Source organism: Pectinophora gossypiella, chromosome 8 (assembly GCF_024362695.1).
Source record: "Pectinophora gossypiella chromosome 8, ilPecGoss1.1, whole genome shotgun sequence".
NCBI lineage: Eukaryota > Metazoa > Arthropoda > Insecta > Lepidoptera > Gelechiidae > Pectinophora > Pectinophora gossypiella.
The window spans coordinates 6,105,243-6,119,979 of record NC_065411.1 but is presented as its reverse complement, the minus strand read 5'-3'; the positions used below and the strand labels follow the sequence as shown (position 1 = coordinate 6,119,979).

The window sequence follows — 14,737 nt, the reverse complement described above, 5'->3', positions numbered from 1 at the left end:
TCTTATTCATTTTAGCCTTAATTTCAATTAAGCTATAAATAACAATTCCACAGAGTATCCCACTTATGATATATCACTTATGAATAGACTAGGAACCATGGCTCCATGTGTTATGACATAGCATTGTTTCGCGCTGTAGGTAACGACGCATAGCTGTGAAAAGTTACTTCTAAATCAAACTGTCGTCATCATGTCGTCATGATATTGTCGTATCAGGATAAGTCATAACTTTTCAGGACAATCTGTTTTCTTTAGAGCAATCCACAAGCCGCGTGAAGCCTCACGCAGCAGATAACAAAGGCCGATGTTGTTCAAGCCTTTTGGCCTGAATCTGTTTAATAACAAAACCGTACCCCCATATCTTTGTCCGGACAAAATCATCATTGGGTTTCCGGAAGTACCTTTTCTGCATCACGGGATAGAATAACGTTAAGGCTAAAATTTAATATCGATCGCCATCGACTCGCAAAGAGGAAGAAGGCTAAAATCATTCCAGCAGCTGACTCCCATATCTTCAGGATGAGTTTGTATAACCAGTTATTAATGTATAGGCATATTATACAGTTCAGATGGTATTTTTGATGTGTTGGTATTCGTCATCTTTCTTAGCGCGGTAAGAAGTTCTTCAAAGGTCGGGGGTGCCGCTAGATCTTAAGCGAAACCGACCTTGTTGTAACAAACTCGACCGATATGTTGTAACAAACAAGTCACTGGTATTACTATTGGGATTTAAGACATCGTAAAAATATGTCCAAAGCGCTGCTAATAAGTCTTTCTGATCAGTGAGGCGTTGGGTATTTTCCTTGTTGTAGATTAAAACTCTCTTCAAAGTTTGTGGCCGAAAACAGTCTTGAAGCTGTCGAAAATCTACCGGAACTGGATTGATAGGAATCAGCATAGAGCTGAATTTCACAAGCTTATTCCACCTGGCATTTGTTTTTGAGACATATGGTGACAGAAAAGCCCGCCTGTAGTTCCCCACGAGCTGATTTTCACGTTAGAACCATCACACCAATCTTAGTTTTGCGATCTGGTTTACCAACCAATAACTTTGGTAGAGCAGAGCACAGCTATAAAAATGCTCGGCAAAGGAACACCATCTATTTATTATTATTATCATCTATATTATCTCATCGACAGATGTGTCTGCTGCGATGTCCGACGTATCTCGGCTTTAAAAGCATGATCGAGTTCTGTTATTGTTTGTCAACTTCGACGGTATCTTATGGCCAGCTCGAAGTGGAGGTCTTAGGCGCAAATGTAACAGAAATTTTGATCAAACAAGTCGCTGATCTATCCACCCCTGGTCGCCTCTTAATATGAGAGCAATCAGTACTTCACTGCAGTCTGTCCTAGTACCGCGTACCATCTAGTAGGAGCCAGTGCTTGGAACTTGCATTCAGACACGTGGTCTTAAATTTTTCAGTAAATCGGAAACAGGTTGTCATAGTGAGATTAAACTCGGCACAGAGTATAAGCATATTTTAAGACTTTTTCAAAGCTATTTGTTTCTTTTATTGCCCGCATTCAGTTGGTGACAGTCATCTGTCATCCGCCATCATACGCGGTTTACCATATACTTAAAAAGTCGAATTAAGCATGTGTAACAATCTTTATGGTTATATTCTAGATCCTGTTTCTTAATGGAATCGATTTACTCATTATATCCGCCGTGATTTTTCCTAATATTGTAAGGTATAAATATCTGTAAATGCCTTGCCCGACTAAAATCTCTCCCAGGAAAAACGGCTTAAGGACCGACTTTATTTCCGATCTTACTAATATTTGGATTTCATACAATTGAAATTAGTAGCGGATGGTCACTTAAGATATTTTCCTTCCCTGTCATATAACCTTTTATGGAGGTTAAGCTGATTTGCCTCTAGTCTTCTTTTTTTAAGAAGTCGTTTAACTCATTTAGCTTTAGTCAAACTAATAAGTGAGAGGTCTCTTAAAGCATTTTGCTTGTAGCTAATATTTGGCTCTAGTGGATATCAACCGTTTTTCCTTCAACTGTAATTTAGTTCAATTGAGGCATTTTGTATTAAGCGACTTCTAAAATCTATAACTGATGTGTTTTTCAAACCAAATAAATACAGAATTGTGCAACGTTTAATTTAAAATAATTCTTAGCATTTTGAACACTTTTGATTCAGTAGTTTTTTTTATATGATTTTTTTTCGAAAAAATAAAACTTTAAATGACTCTCCTGTAAAGTTCACAAAATGTCGCTTAAACCCATTTGCCTTTCAACCCTCGATATGTTCCAGAACTCTAGGGAAACCTATAAATAGCTTAAGTTTAGATAATAAGTGTTGTTAAATATGTTTTTATAATGCTGTTGGTTTTCTCAATAAACATAAAAATAAAAAAAAAATAAAAAAATGATGAGAGATATTTTCAAACCTGATATAAGAATGATCCTGGTCTCAATAGATTGGAGATGTGCATATAACTATGGAATGTGGACATACTCGAAGCTGACTTCGCTTGGCTTAAATCAGATTGGGATGCCGAATGGGAAATATCTGTAAAGTAAAATTATTATTTCATTTTTGGACCGTTTGCGTGGCAGCCCTAACAATATCCTGAAGACCCTAGCTGGTAAGCTTGATTGTGAAAAGCTGACACATTGGACAAAAATGCATTTTTCTTTCTTAATTATTTCAGTCTAAACGAACAATAAAATATAAGTATTAATAACTGAATTAATAAATATTATTATTATTACACTTACAGTTAGGTGGCATTTCGCCAAAAACCGTGAAGGGCGGAAAGATGAAGGGGACAACAAAGAAACATGTAGGTACACGATAGTTTTAATAATAACACAGTTAAACATGAAAATTGTTTTCAAGGCCCTGTTTTCACGCAACTCGTCCTCATTAAAGCAGATAAAAAGTCTACCAGAATGGTCACTGAATATAATTCTGCATAAATAGACACATAATAGTTAGTAGACGTAGGCCAACATTAAACTTAGACTCTTACTGTCGTATTTCGAGAATCCATCGCTGATAGACCCGCTCCTGTTTGTGAATCCCGATACGTTCGATAATGATCCTGATCTGTCTTCATCGCCTTCTGATTCATCTGTAACATTAAGAATTTGGTATTCTTCTTTTTCGTGTATGTGGTGGGTTTGATAACCAACCTCACCAACCCTGATATGAGGGTTCTATTTTTGAACCGCCCAAGGCGTGACATGGCTATTATTGGCTATGAACTTACTTCAGTAAGTAGGTAAGCTCCTGGCTTAAACCTCATATAGTTATAATGTCAAGGAAGGCTCCGCCACCCTCCAAACTCCTTCACTTGAATTATATTGTGGCAGCTTATTCTCGTAAGGTCAAAGGTAAGTTAAAAATAGTTTTGAGTCGCCAAAGGCCTCTGACATACATCTTATCACTTCGGCTTTATATACTTCGAAGCTCGATAAGTATCTTATTCTTCGGACAATTAGGTGATAACTAAATTAGGATTTTTTTATATTGTTCTTACCAGGAATTTAACCCCGAACCTCCAGAATTGAGAGACGAATGCTCTTACCACTAAATCATCGAGTTTGTTGAGGACATTCCAGCATAACACCCTATATATTATATGTACAAAACTATAAGTCAATTATATGACTCAAAAGTATCAAAACCTTATACGAGTATACAAAGCTGATCTTTCTTGGTATTTAGAAAGTAAGTTACTTACCATTCGACGAACCCCCGTCAGTATCTACGGATATCGGCATAATGTAATCTTTAGAAACTGTGAAAGCCTTTTGTAAAGGTCCCTGGATTTTTGGATAATACTTGATCAGATTGAAAAATGTTTGACTAGGTAATACTAGCAGATCCAGGCTCCTACTAGCGTAAATAGCAACTTCGGAGCACGATAAGGCTTTCTGAAAAAATATGGATTTTAAATTATTATGTATTGTCATCACTTTAATTTTCATCTGCTACCTGATCTCAAGAAGATTATCACAATCTGCATTAGAGAAGAAGTTTATTATAAATCAACAGCAAACAGATCTTTCTGTTTTTTATCAATAATAATCTTCTTTTTTTAATGTGGATTGTGAGGTCAGTGACTGATCTCATCAACTCTGGCCTCAGGGTTATTATTAATCGTCAAAGGCCTCTAATATGACTCACGTAACAACTGTATATTTATGTTAATATCTGGTATCAACAGCTTAAAGCATAGATCATATTTATTATTGCAGAACTAGCGCATCAAGAACAAAACACTTACTCCAGAGAAGTTTCCAAACATTCCTCCCGGGCCCATGCAGGAGACCATCTCGTTGTAGGAATTGAGAACGTCCACCTGTTGAAATTATACAAAAATTACAATATCTTGGGTAAAAACCAAATTGGCTAAGCGATGTCACATATATGTTTATGACATATACAGTATATTTCAGGTACATACTGTGTTTGGTTATGCTGTATATTTCAGATCAGGCGGGTTAAAAACAAGTTAAAAAGGCCACCTCCAAACAATTCATCCAAAAAAGTAAGATCGAATTGCAAACAAATGTCAAATAAAAGTTTTGCACTGGCAAGCGTGCGAAGCAGACGTGTTACCAGTATTTCTCTAAAATACTTTTAAGTCTCGTTAGTGATTTTCGAACCTAACAACTAACTGTTAGGTATCTTATTTGAATAGTTGTGTTAAGCTAACTTGTGACTTTCCTACTGCGTGCGCCTAACCATCGAGGAACGTACCTGCTCTTCACCCCCTCGGGTAAACAGAACAACCTCTTATTTTATATCTCGCTTCGTCACCAACGCATTTGCTAAGCTGATATAGTCATTCAACGACACAGATATACAAGATGCAGCAACCACTTACTGGAAGTGGCTCGCCAATTGGGCGTAGCGGTTCACAGCCAAACCTTAGTACTCATAATGCCGAACAAAATGTGGCATCTCCCGAGATTTCTCTGGTCACTCACCGCAATAAACGCAAATATCTTGAAGACATAGATAACTCTAACTCTAAATTCCAAGAATTAAAACAACAAATTTCGGAAATGATGTCCTTACTAACCACTTCTACTAGCGCTCAAGAACAAAACGCAGCTCAGATAAAAGGAGACATCGCTGTTATAAAAGAACAAATGTCGGATATACAATCCACTATGAAGAAAACTGAGCAGAGGGTTACGAATCTTGTCAAAGAACAAAACGAGATTAAGTATAAAATGGAAATCTTAACCACCTCTGCTCAAAAGACTAATAAAAAAGTTGAAGTGCTTGAGAAAGATGTGCAAATCCTAAAAACTCATGGTGGCGAATTGGAGCCAAAAAATAGCTACGAAGAAATCATTAATGAAATACATGAGAGGGATCATAGACGCAAAAATATCATAATTAGCGGCATACCTGAAGGCCAGTCTACTGATGCAAAAGCACGCCAGGACTCGGACAAAAATGAAGTATTAAAAATTATCAAAGCAGTTTCTGCAGACTGCCCGTCTCCTGTCAGAACTATGCGTATTGGCAAGTATAAAGCCGGGGTGAACCGCTCCATAAAGATATGTTTCCAGTCCCAAGAAGTAGCTGTCAATATTCTCCGTAACAGAGCAACTTTAGGAAACAATAATATAAAAATTTTTGCCGATCAAACACCATCTCAGCAAACTCACTACAAAAAACTAAAGGATGAACTGATCCGAAGGACTTCAGATGGCGAGGAAAATTTGCGCATAAAGTATAATAAAGGTATACCAAGAATTATAAAAGAAGAGGTATCAAAAAAGTCCAATCCTCAAGTATCAAAGAGTTAGATGTAGAAGATGTTACATACCAAGTCACCAATAGATATAACGACATTACAACTACAATGAAATCTTTAAAAATGTTCTACGCCAATGCCCGTAGTATAGTAAAACGTGGTAAATTTGACGAACTGCAATGTGTGTTACAGGCATTATGTACTACAATTCATATTATAATTTTAACGGAAACCTGGTTTTCGTCCGAAGACCAGGCAAAACTGTTTCAGCTACAAGGATATACACATCATTATAACAATAGGCCTGGGCGTGGGGAGGAGTATCGATATTGGTAAATGACAATCTGAAACACTACCTTGTTGAAGAGTTAACCATCAATGATAATCACTTTATCTGGGTGCACCTAGAAAAATTTTCAGTTGACATTGGAGGCGTTTATAAGCCTGGTCGTACCAGTGCCGTCAATTTCTTGGAAACATTTGCCGTCCAATTAAATAAGAGAAAGCGAGGCATATTGATGGGAGATTTCAACTTTAACCTATTAAAACCGAAGGATGATTACGTAAGCGATTACATGGATACATTAGAAGAGGGAGGCTACAGAATCCTAAACAAAATAGATATAGAATATTGCACACGACAAACAACATCCACAAAAACGTTAATAGACCATGCAATCACGAACCTGAAAGAAAACCAGTTTCACCTAGCTATTGTAGACTCGTCGATGTCGGATCATAAGCAAATATACTTAGAGATACGAAAATGCCAACCAAATATACTGAAAAAATCAGAGTATGAAGCAATTGATTACGAAAAACTGTATAAATCAATGGAGTATACCGAAGCACAGAACGAGAACAATGATAGCTATATGGTCCTGGAAGAGAAATTGATACAAGCAATTAAACAATCTAAAATAAACAAAATCAAGTTTCTTAATCCACCAAAACAAGATTGGATCAACAAAAACATTTTGGACAAAATAAATCACAAAAATACCTTATGGAATAAATATAAAACAAACCCTAACAACAAAGAAGTGGAAAAAGAATTTTTAAAGGAAAGAAATTTAGTAGCTGAAAATATACAGAGAACAAAAAGTCAATATTACCGGAAACAATTCTCCAACTGTGTAAACAAACCAATCAAGATGTGGGCTTTGATTAATGACCTGTCTAAGAACAAAATCAAAAAGGTTTCTATTCCAGCAAAATTGATAGTCAACGACGTCCCTATTACAGATGTTCAAAAAATGAGTGAACAATTTAACAGTTTCTTTTCGTCCGTTGGGGCCATATTGGCTCAAGCGATACCTGCTCAGTATCATAATAACAAAGTGCTTACCACGGCAAACCACACTGATCTAGCTGGAAACACATTATCGTCTTTTAGACTCACAACACCTACGGAAATTACTAAAATAATTGATAATTTAGACCCGAATGTTAGTGCTGGTTTGGATGGAATCACCACAAAATCACTAAAGTGTGTGAAAAACCTAATATCTGAAGAGTTTAGTCGGTGCGTAAATAATTGTTTAGAGCAAGGTGTATTTCCGGACAGCCTCAAAATTGCTAAGATAACGCCTATTTATAAATCTGGTAGTCGTTCAGATCCAGGTAACTACCGCCCCATCTCAGTGCTACCTGTTGTTTCTAAGATATATGAAAAGATTATTTACAGCCGTCTAGAAGAACACCTAGATAGAATCAATTTTCTCTATGAAAGGCAATATGGCTTTAGGAGTAAATCAAACACCTTATCTGCGACGGTAGACCTTGTAACCGAAATCAAGAACAGTATAGACCAAAGAAAAATTGCTTTGGGAATTTTTATTGACCTTAAGAAGGCCTTTGACACCGTGAGCCATGAGATTTTGTTAAATAAGCTAAATGACATTGCTATTACTGGTACTGCTCATAATATTCTTAAATCCTATCTTTACAATCGCCAACAAGTTGTTAAGATTGCAGAATCAAAAAGTAGCCCAAAACCAATTATATTCGGTGTCCCACAAGGGTCGATTTTGGGACCTTTACTGTTCTTGATTTACATAAATAACATCTGCAAACTTGACCTGAAAGGAAAATTGTCACTATATGCCGACGACACCAGTTTATTCTACTTTGGACACAAAATTGATTCTATAATTACAGATGCCCAAGGAGACTTGGATGTTCTTAATATCTGGTTCCAGTGTAATCTCCTCACTGTAAATGCAGCTAAAACACATTACGTAATTTTTCGAGCCAAAAATAAAAAAATACCTGACTTTCTACCTTTAAAACTTAACAATATAGTAATTGCTAGAACAGACAGTGAAAAGTACTTAGGTCTAACGCTAGATGATCGCTTAACATGGAAATCACATATTAAAAATGTAAAATCCAAATTAACATCACTCACTGGAGCACTTCGTGGCATTATTAGATGTCTACCATTAAATGTACGATACACGATCTACAACTCACTTGTTAAACCACACATAGATTACTTGATTGAATTATGGGGATCAGCTGCCAAAACAAACATTAGAGCTATACAAATTGCACAAAATAAATTGATAAAAGTGTTGTTCAACTACGACTATCTGACTTCCACTGACATTCTATACAAAAAAACAAAACTAATGAATATTGCACAGACATTTCGATTCTATACCTGTATATTAATAAGAAAAATTTTAATGAAAGATATACATACTACAATAACTTTCACGAAAAAAAGTCAAATACAAACCAGGCATCAGTTAAGATCGGCAGACAACTTAATGTTGCCGCGCCCACGGACTAATTACGGAATAAATAACATAACCTATCAAAGTGTAGACCTATATAATAAATTGCCTAAAGATATTAAAGGAGCCAAAAGCATGCTTACATTTAAACGATTACTGAAATATCACCTGACTAACTTGGGTAGTTGTGTGGGTCACAGATAGACTATGAAATGCTGCTTTTTAAATAAAGATAGGTCTTAAACTATTAAACCATTTTCTTGTCCTAGGGAGCATCGGCTTATTCTCCAAATGCAAAAACCAGCTTTAGTAAGGTATATACTATATTTTTCACATAGTTGTTAAGACGACATAGTTTTGTGATTCCATACAAATTCCATAGCAATTTTTAGTTTTGACGTTTTGTAAGACTAGCTAATTTGACTATAACTAAACACTTTGTGATCCCTGTTTTGGTTAGGACATTGCACACTCATCACCTGATTTTCCAAAAGTAAGATGATCCGTGCTTCGGAAGGCACGTTAAGTAAGTAAGTAGTCGTTACATGAACCATGCCAGGGGCCTTTGGCTGCTCAGTAGTAACCCTGACACCAGGGTTGATGAGGTTGGTAATCATACCTACTAATAAAGTAAATGGCAAATTAAAGTAAAGCTAAAATTATATACACACACATATATACATATAAATTAACTAACCATACTTGTAACTAATAAAATATATTTTTATCTATCTAATCCATCTCCGACGCAACTACGCTCGGCACTTCCAGTTCGCACTAGATCCGTGTGCTTTGCTCGTTGAATGAGTAGTGCCTATAACGCTTCGCACAATAACACCTCATGCAAATTATTCGTCAACTACCTACCTCGTTTTATTTTTTATAGTAGAAAATAGAAATATTGTAATTCGTACGCTTGTCTCAAACATATATTACTTATATTAAAATATTTTTAAGTTTCTCATGTAAGTGAATTGTAAAATTCTTATGAGAATAAATTTTCTTAAACCTGAAATAGCAATATTACTTGCTTAGATGAATTGCTTCGATGTGGCCATTTAACCTCCTAGTTTCATTGACAGGCAGTCGCTTCTGCTAAAGTAAGACCTGTAAAATCTTTAGGTTAAGTAAGTGGACCTCGTGAGAAACGGGATAATGCTAGTGACATCATTGTCTTGGTCATTTGATGCGAGTTTCTTGTTAACATATATTTATGTCCCCGATTTAAATCTTCAAATATTTATCCATCCTAAGTCGCTGGGTATATCACACCTATCTAGTTGTAAAATGCCAAACGCATTAACAAGTCAAACAAACTAGTATGCTATAACGCCTTTAGCTGTTGCTAAAGACTGGCATTTTACTTCTACTTTCATTGTCGTATTGAGAATAAGTTATATCATGTCTTCCATATGCATTAAAGACCAGGATAAGAGTACTCTAAACCGGCGAGCATCCATGAATTCTTTGATGAGAATGGAGGAAGTGATGTTGTGTCAGGATAGTTGTAAGGAATTTCGTGGTCTCTGCCGGAAAATAAGCGTGATCTTATATATGTATGCATATATTAAACAATATTGTATTATCTTTCCTCACCTTTCCTTTATAGATGATGTAGATGTTCTGTTGCAGGTCACGACACTGAACAACAGTGTCTCCTTTGAGGAAGTACATCTCGTTGAGGTGCTGGGTGACGACGCGGATGAAGGATCGCTCCACGTTGCAGAACAGAGGCACCTCCCGCAGAGCACGCTCGTACATGAACACCAGCGTGTCTTCCATCAGGGCAGAGTGGAGATAGCGGCAAATTTCCTGACACATTACACCCCTGCTGTGTGTTTCTGACATATACCACCACTGCTGGGCAATGGCCTCTCCTCAAACCACCAAAAAGAGTGTCGCATACTCCTCTAATCCAATGCGGCTTGGTAGAGGTGATGAGGCTTTTGTAATAAACGATATATTTTTCTATTCTTCTTCTATAGGTGTTTGGGCTAGTAGCTCGAATCAACGCCTCATAGCGCCTTCCAAAGCACGGAATCGTCTTACTTTATCGGACAATCAGGCTATTCAGTCTGTCTCTAATGAATCTCCTTATCATTATTTTTTCGACGTGACTTATCGTAGAGGTGCCACAGACGGCATTAAAAGCATGGCCGGGTAAATGGTGAGCGCAGAGGGCTGCTACATAATTATCATAATTTACATTTTCGAATACCTATACAATCCTGTTGCGAAAATATAGAAAATTCAAGGATATTTGTACGCTGACACACATTTTTACATCGTAATCTAGAATTCACCCCTACCTGTTTGTCTACTTTTTATATAAAAACGCAAGTTAATGCCATTTCCGACAAATCTACGATAAGTCTCGTCAAAAAATAAAATACAAAATAAAAGTTAAATAATGGACAAATACCTGAGGCTTACTCCCGTTTGTTCTCTTCCACACATATTCAAAGTACTTGATCGTTTTCGTTGTAAGATTCGGATCAACATTCTGTTGATATAAAAAGTTTTCCAAATCCTTCGTATTTTCCTACACGACCAAAATATCTCATTAAAACTGATATATCTCACTATAACTGGTGGTTCTACCTAATATTTTTAACGACGAAAGTTGTACCGTTACGTTTGCGCTCTCACCACGAACTGTACAAATTACCGCGAATACTTATACTTTGTTTAATATAAGTTCTGCCTTACTATGTAACGTTATTGGATATTATTCAATAGATTTGTACCCATTATCATTGTCATCTATAATATTTTACTATTGTATGTACAGGCAATGAGCAAAAGTGCACTCACTGAGTGCACTGTCAGTTAGTTCTTCAGATTATTTATCAAAAAATATTATTGTTTGTCGTTACAATATCTCGGCCCGATGGATTCACGGACTTTTGGAAGGCGTGGGACCGAAGCCAACACGTAGAGGACCCTTAAGACAATTTACTCTAAATGTGGTGTGACACCAACCGGCGATTATCCCTGTATGCACTATTGTTATTTTATTTTTATTTTGTTATAAGAAGATTATTTATGTAAGCTGACTACTTGAAAAATGTAATGGTAAATACAAAGGAAAAGGAAACCTTCTTGAGGGCCTAACCAAGTTGTCAACGTTTCGATGTGTAAAATCGGGAACATAATAATCCGGCTGAATTAAATGAACACCTTACGCCAATGACAATACATGCTTGCAAGGGCCTCTTGATTCGCGCGAGATATACGTTAGCGAGTTGAGATATCGAAACGATTGCAATTTGACTAGGCGTGTCTACGGAACTTACATTATGCTCAAGCAATGACTTTGACGTGGATGTTCTTGTGGATGAAATATAGCCGAACATGAAAGCGAAATAGAGGAAGCCAGTGATCCTTAAAACGGTTATCAACACCAAATCCATTGCTGTTGTGATGGATGCAGCGGTACAACCACACCCTGACAAACAAAACAACAATAGGGTACTTTCCAACTAGTCGAATCAGTTACATAAACAGCCTATATACGCCCCACTGCTGGGCACAGGCCTCCCCTCGATCAACCGGCGGGGTATGGAGCATACTCTACCACGCTGCTCCACTGCGGGTTGGTGGAGATATTTTTGCGGCTAATAGCCGGGACCAACGGCTTAACGTGCCCTCCGAAGCACGGAATCATCTTACTTTTTCGGTCAATCAGGCAATTCAAGCCTGAAAAGTCCTTACCAAACAAAGGACAGTCTTACAAAGTGATTTCGACAATGTCCCCATCGGGAATCGAACCCAGACCTCCAGATCTAGACTCACGCTCACGCTCTAACCACTAGACCACGGAGGCTGTTACTAGTCGAATCAGTTACTTTTTACTAAACATCAAAACACGAAATTACTATGGAATTTGTATAAAAGAGCAACATGTGACGTCATAGAAAAACATGACAAAACGTCCCACTAATTATTAAATGTTTCCTTATCAAAACTCATAAATAAATTAAATAGGAAAAAGAAAACGTTTTTCGTCACCTTTAGATCTTGTCTTTATTTAGTAATCAGAATTTCATAATTTATCTTTGACGTAGGAAACTAGGTACCCAATGGGATAGTATCCTAGGGCAAAGATAAATTATTAAATTCTGATTACTAAAGACAGACAATGCAAACTGACGAAATTGATTACTTATGAATTTTAATTAAGAAAACCGTTATAATTTAAATGGCGTTAATACCTAGCCTAGTCCTAGTGCCTTGCCTACTGTCATCATCATCATCAATTTAAGAGCCACGCTCTTGTCGGTGCAGCATTTTCCATGCTACTTTTTTAGGGAAAAATAGGGCAGTGGTTTCCCTCTTGTCTTCCGCCCCACAGTACTCTGTCTGACGCAAGTGGGATGGCGCCCAGAGTAGTATATTACAAAGCCATACTAGGACTCCTGTCCTCCGCCTCTCAATAGTACCCTAGTAGTCTGAGTAGTTGGCTAGTGTAATTAACGTAATATTAAGTTTACATTTTATCACGTTTGTTTATTACTTTCATGCATATTCTATAGTAATTTCTTGTTTTGATGCTTAGTAAAATACAAGTGCTAGATTGTTAACGAACACAGCTAACAAACTTCGAGTAAGATCAATCAGTGGCCTAAGATAACCATTTGTCCTAATATGTCTGTACAAAAGTACACCCGATTGTCACCCCTTTTTAAAGAAACAACAGCGTACAATGTTGAAAATTACTCAATGATGCTTACCAACAAAGATAGCAAATATCCAATATAAAGTTACGAGATATTCATTTACTGCACCTGAAACAGAAGGACGGTTTTGGTTCAGAGCAAAGCTGCTTTATTTCGTTCCAAAACAAACTAACATAACATAAACAGCATAGTAGGTGCCACAGTAGTGCACAGTTTAGTGTGTGTGTGTGTGTAGTGCCCAGTAGTGCACAGGCCTCCCATCAACCGGAGGAGGTATGGACCATACTCCACCACGCTGCTCTCCATTTTTTTTATTAAAAGAATTGAGTGCGTTTAGCCACGATCCAGCAACTTAAGCAGCGATGTGGTCTAAGGTAGCACGCGAACTCAAATAGTGCCTATTCACACTTGACTTGAAAATCCCCAAATTTTATGTAACGGGGAACAATGACGCAGGAAGAGAATTCCATTCTTATTATTTTTATAAGTAATATAAAATAATGTGAAAGTAACTTATAAATTTGCGAAACGCTATGATGGCTGTTAAGACTAGAAAAAGTAAGTTCTACCACAATTCGCTCCGTCAATAAGTTTTAAATTAATACCAAACTGGATGAGCACTTGATGAGCGGGACAAAAGTCAAATCTACCATCATAGCGTGCCGCTAGTTTAGTCATATTGAGAATTCGGCTATTTGCTAAGTAGACCTCCAGAGTGGACTACGAGGTGGACCACAACTAGTAGTAGAAGAATAAGAAGTAGTCGTTAATGAGCCATATCAGGGGCCTTCGGCGACTCAATAATATCCCTGACACCAGAGTTGATGAGGTTGGTAATCCACCTCACAACCCACGCGATAGAAGACGACTAATAAGAACTTACAACGCAATCCAAGATCATATTCTGAGTACATATTGGTGAGGGCCCTGTCACAGCGGACATAGATCGTCGAATCATTCGGTAATGTAATCGATGTACATGAGTTCATGAAGATGACTGCTGTCATCAGGTTCACCAATGTTATCACAAGTGGTAGATGCTTCAACATAACCATAACAAAGTTGACTTGCATTATATCGCCTTGCCAGTATGAGAACGCTCCTGATATTCTCTGCACCTGCAAACAATCAACATGTTGTGTTTGAATCATTTATTGATATTTAATTTTACGTTCATTTGTTTGTATTGAATGTTTTAGGAGAAAAATACTATTCGATCCTGACAAAAGAGAAATTGGGTAAGAGCAACACATAAGAGCTTTTAAATTGGCAACGACGATATATAAGAAAGATAAGAATTCCTAAGATAGATATGATGAACCTGTTGGTGATATGTTAGAAAAAAAGACTTAATCCCTGTGTCGAAACTTGATAAGGTAAAATAAAAATAGGTAAAATAGACGTAAGTATTAAGTTAGAATATGCATTATCTAAGTACATTTATTTTCATATTTTAAACGATCCAATAATACTTACTAGAAGAAGCCGATTAATTCTGCAAATATCTTGATCGATTTGATCATTCACAAATCGGAACTGAAAATAATTTGAGAATAATAATTACATCCAATTTATATT

At 36.8% G+C, this 14,737-nt stretch overlaps 1 protein-coding gene across 1 annotated transcript in view; it reads right to left on the bottom strand.

Moving 5' to 3' along the window:
- Positions 1-14,737, bottom strand: part of LOC126369114 (uncharacterized) — a 51,779-nt gene that overhangs the window by 16,216 nt on the left and 20,826 nt on the right. The window contains exons 26-35 of the mRNA XM_050013407.1: positions 14,636-14,695; positions 14,043-14,277; positions 13,214-13,261; positions 11,777-11,928; positions 10,903-11,022; positions 10,077-10,292; positions 4,252-4,326; positions 3,706-3,898; positions 2,992-3,093; positions 2,407-2,528 (exon numbers count right to left, since the gene is read on the bottom strand). Of these exons, the coding sequence (XP_049869364.1) occupies positions 2,407-2,528; positions 2,992-3,093; positions 3,706-3,898; positions 4,252-4,326; positions 10,077-10,292; positions 10,903-11,022; positions 11,777-11,928; positions 13,214-13,261; positions 14,043-14,277; positions 14,636-14,695 (1,323 nt within the window). The remainder of the gene's footprint in view (positions 1-2,406; positions 2,529-2,991; positions 3,094-3,705; positions 3,899-4,251; positions 4,327-10,076; positions 10,293-10,902; positions 11,023-11,776; positions 11,929-13,213; positions 13,262-14,042; positions 14,278-14,635; positions 14,696-14,737) is intronic.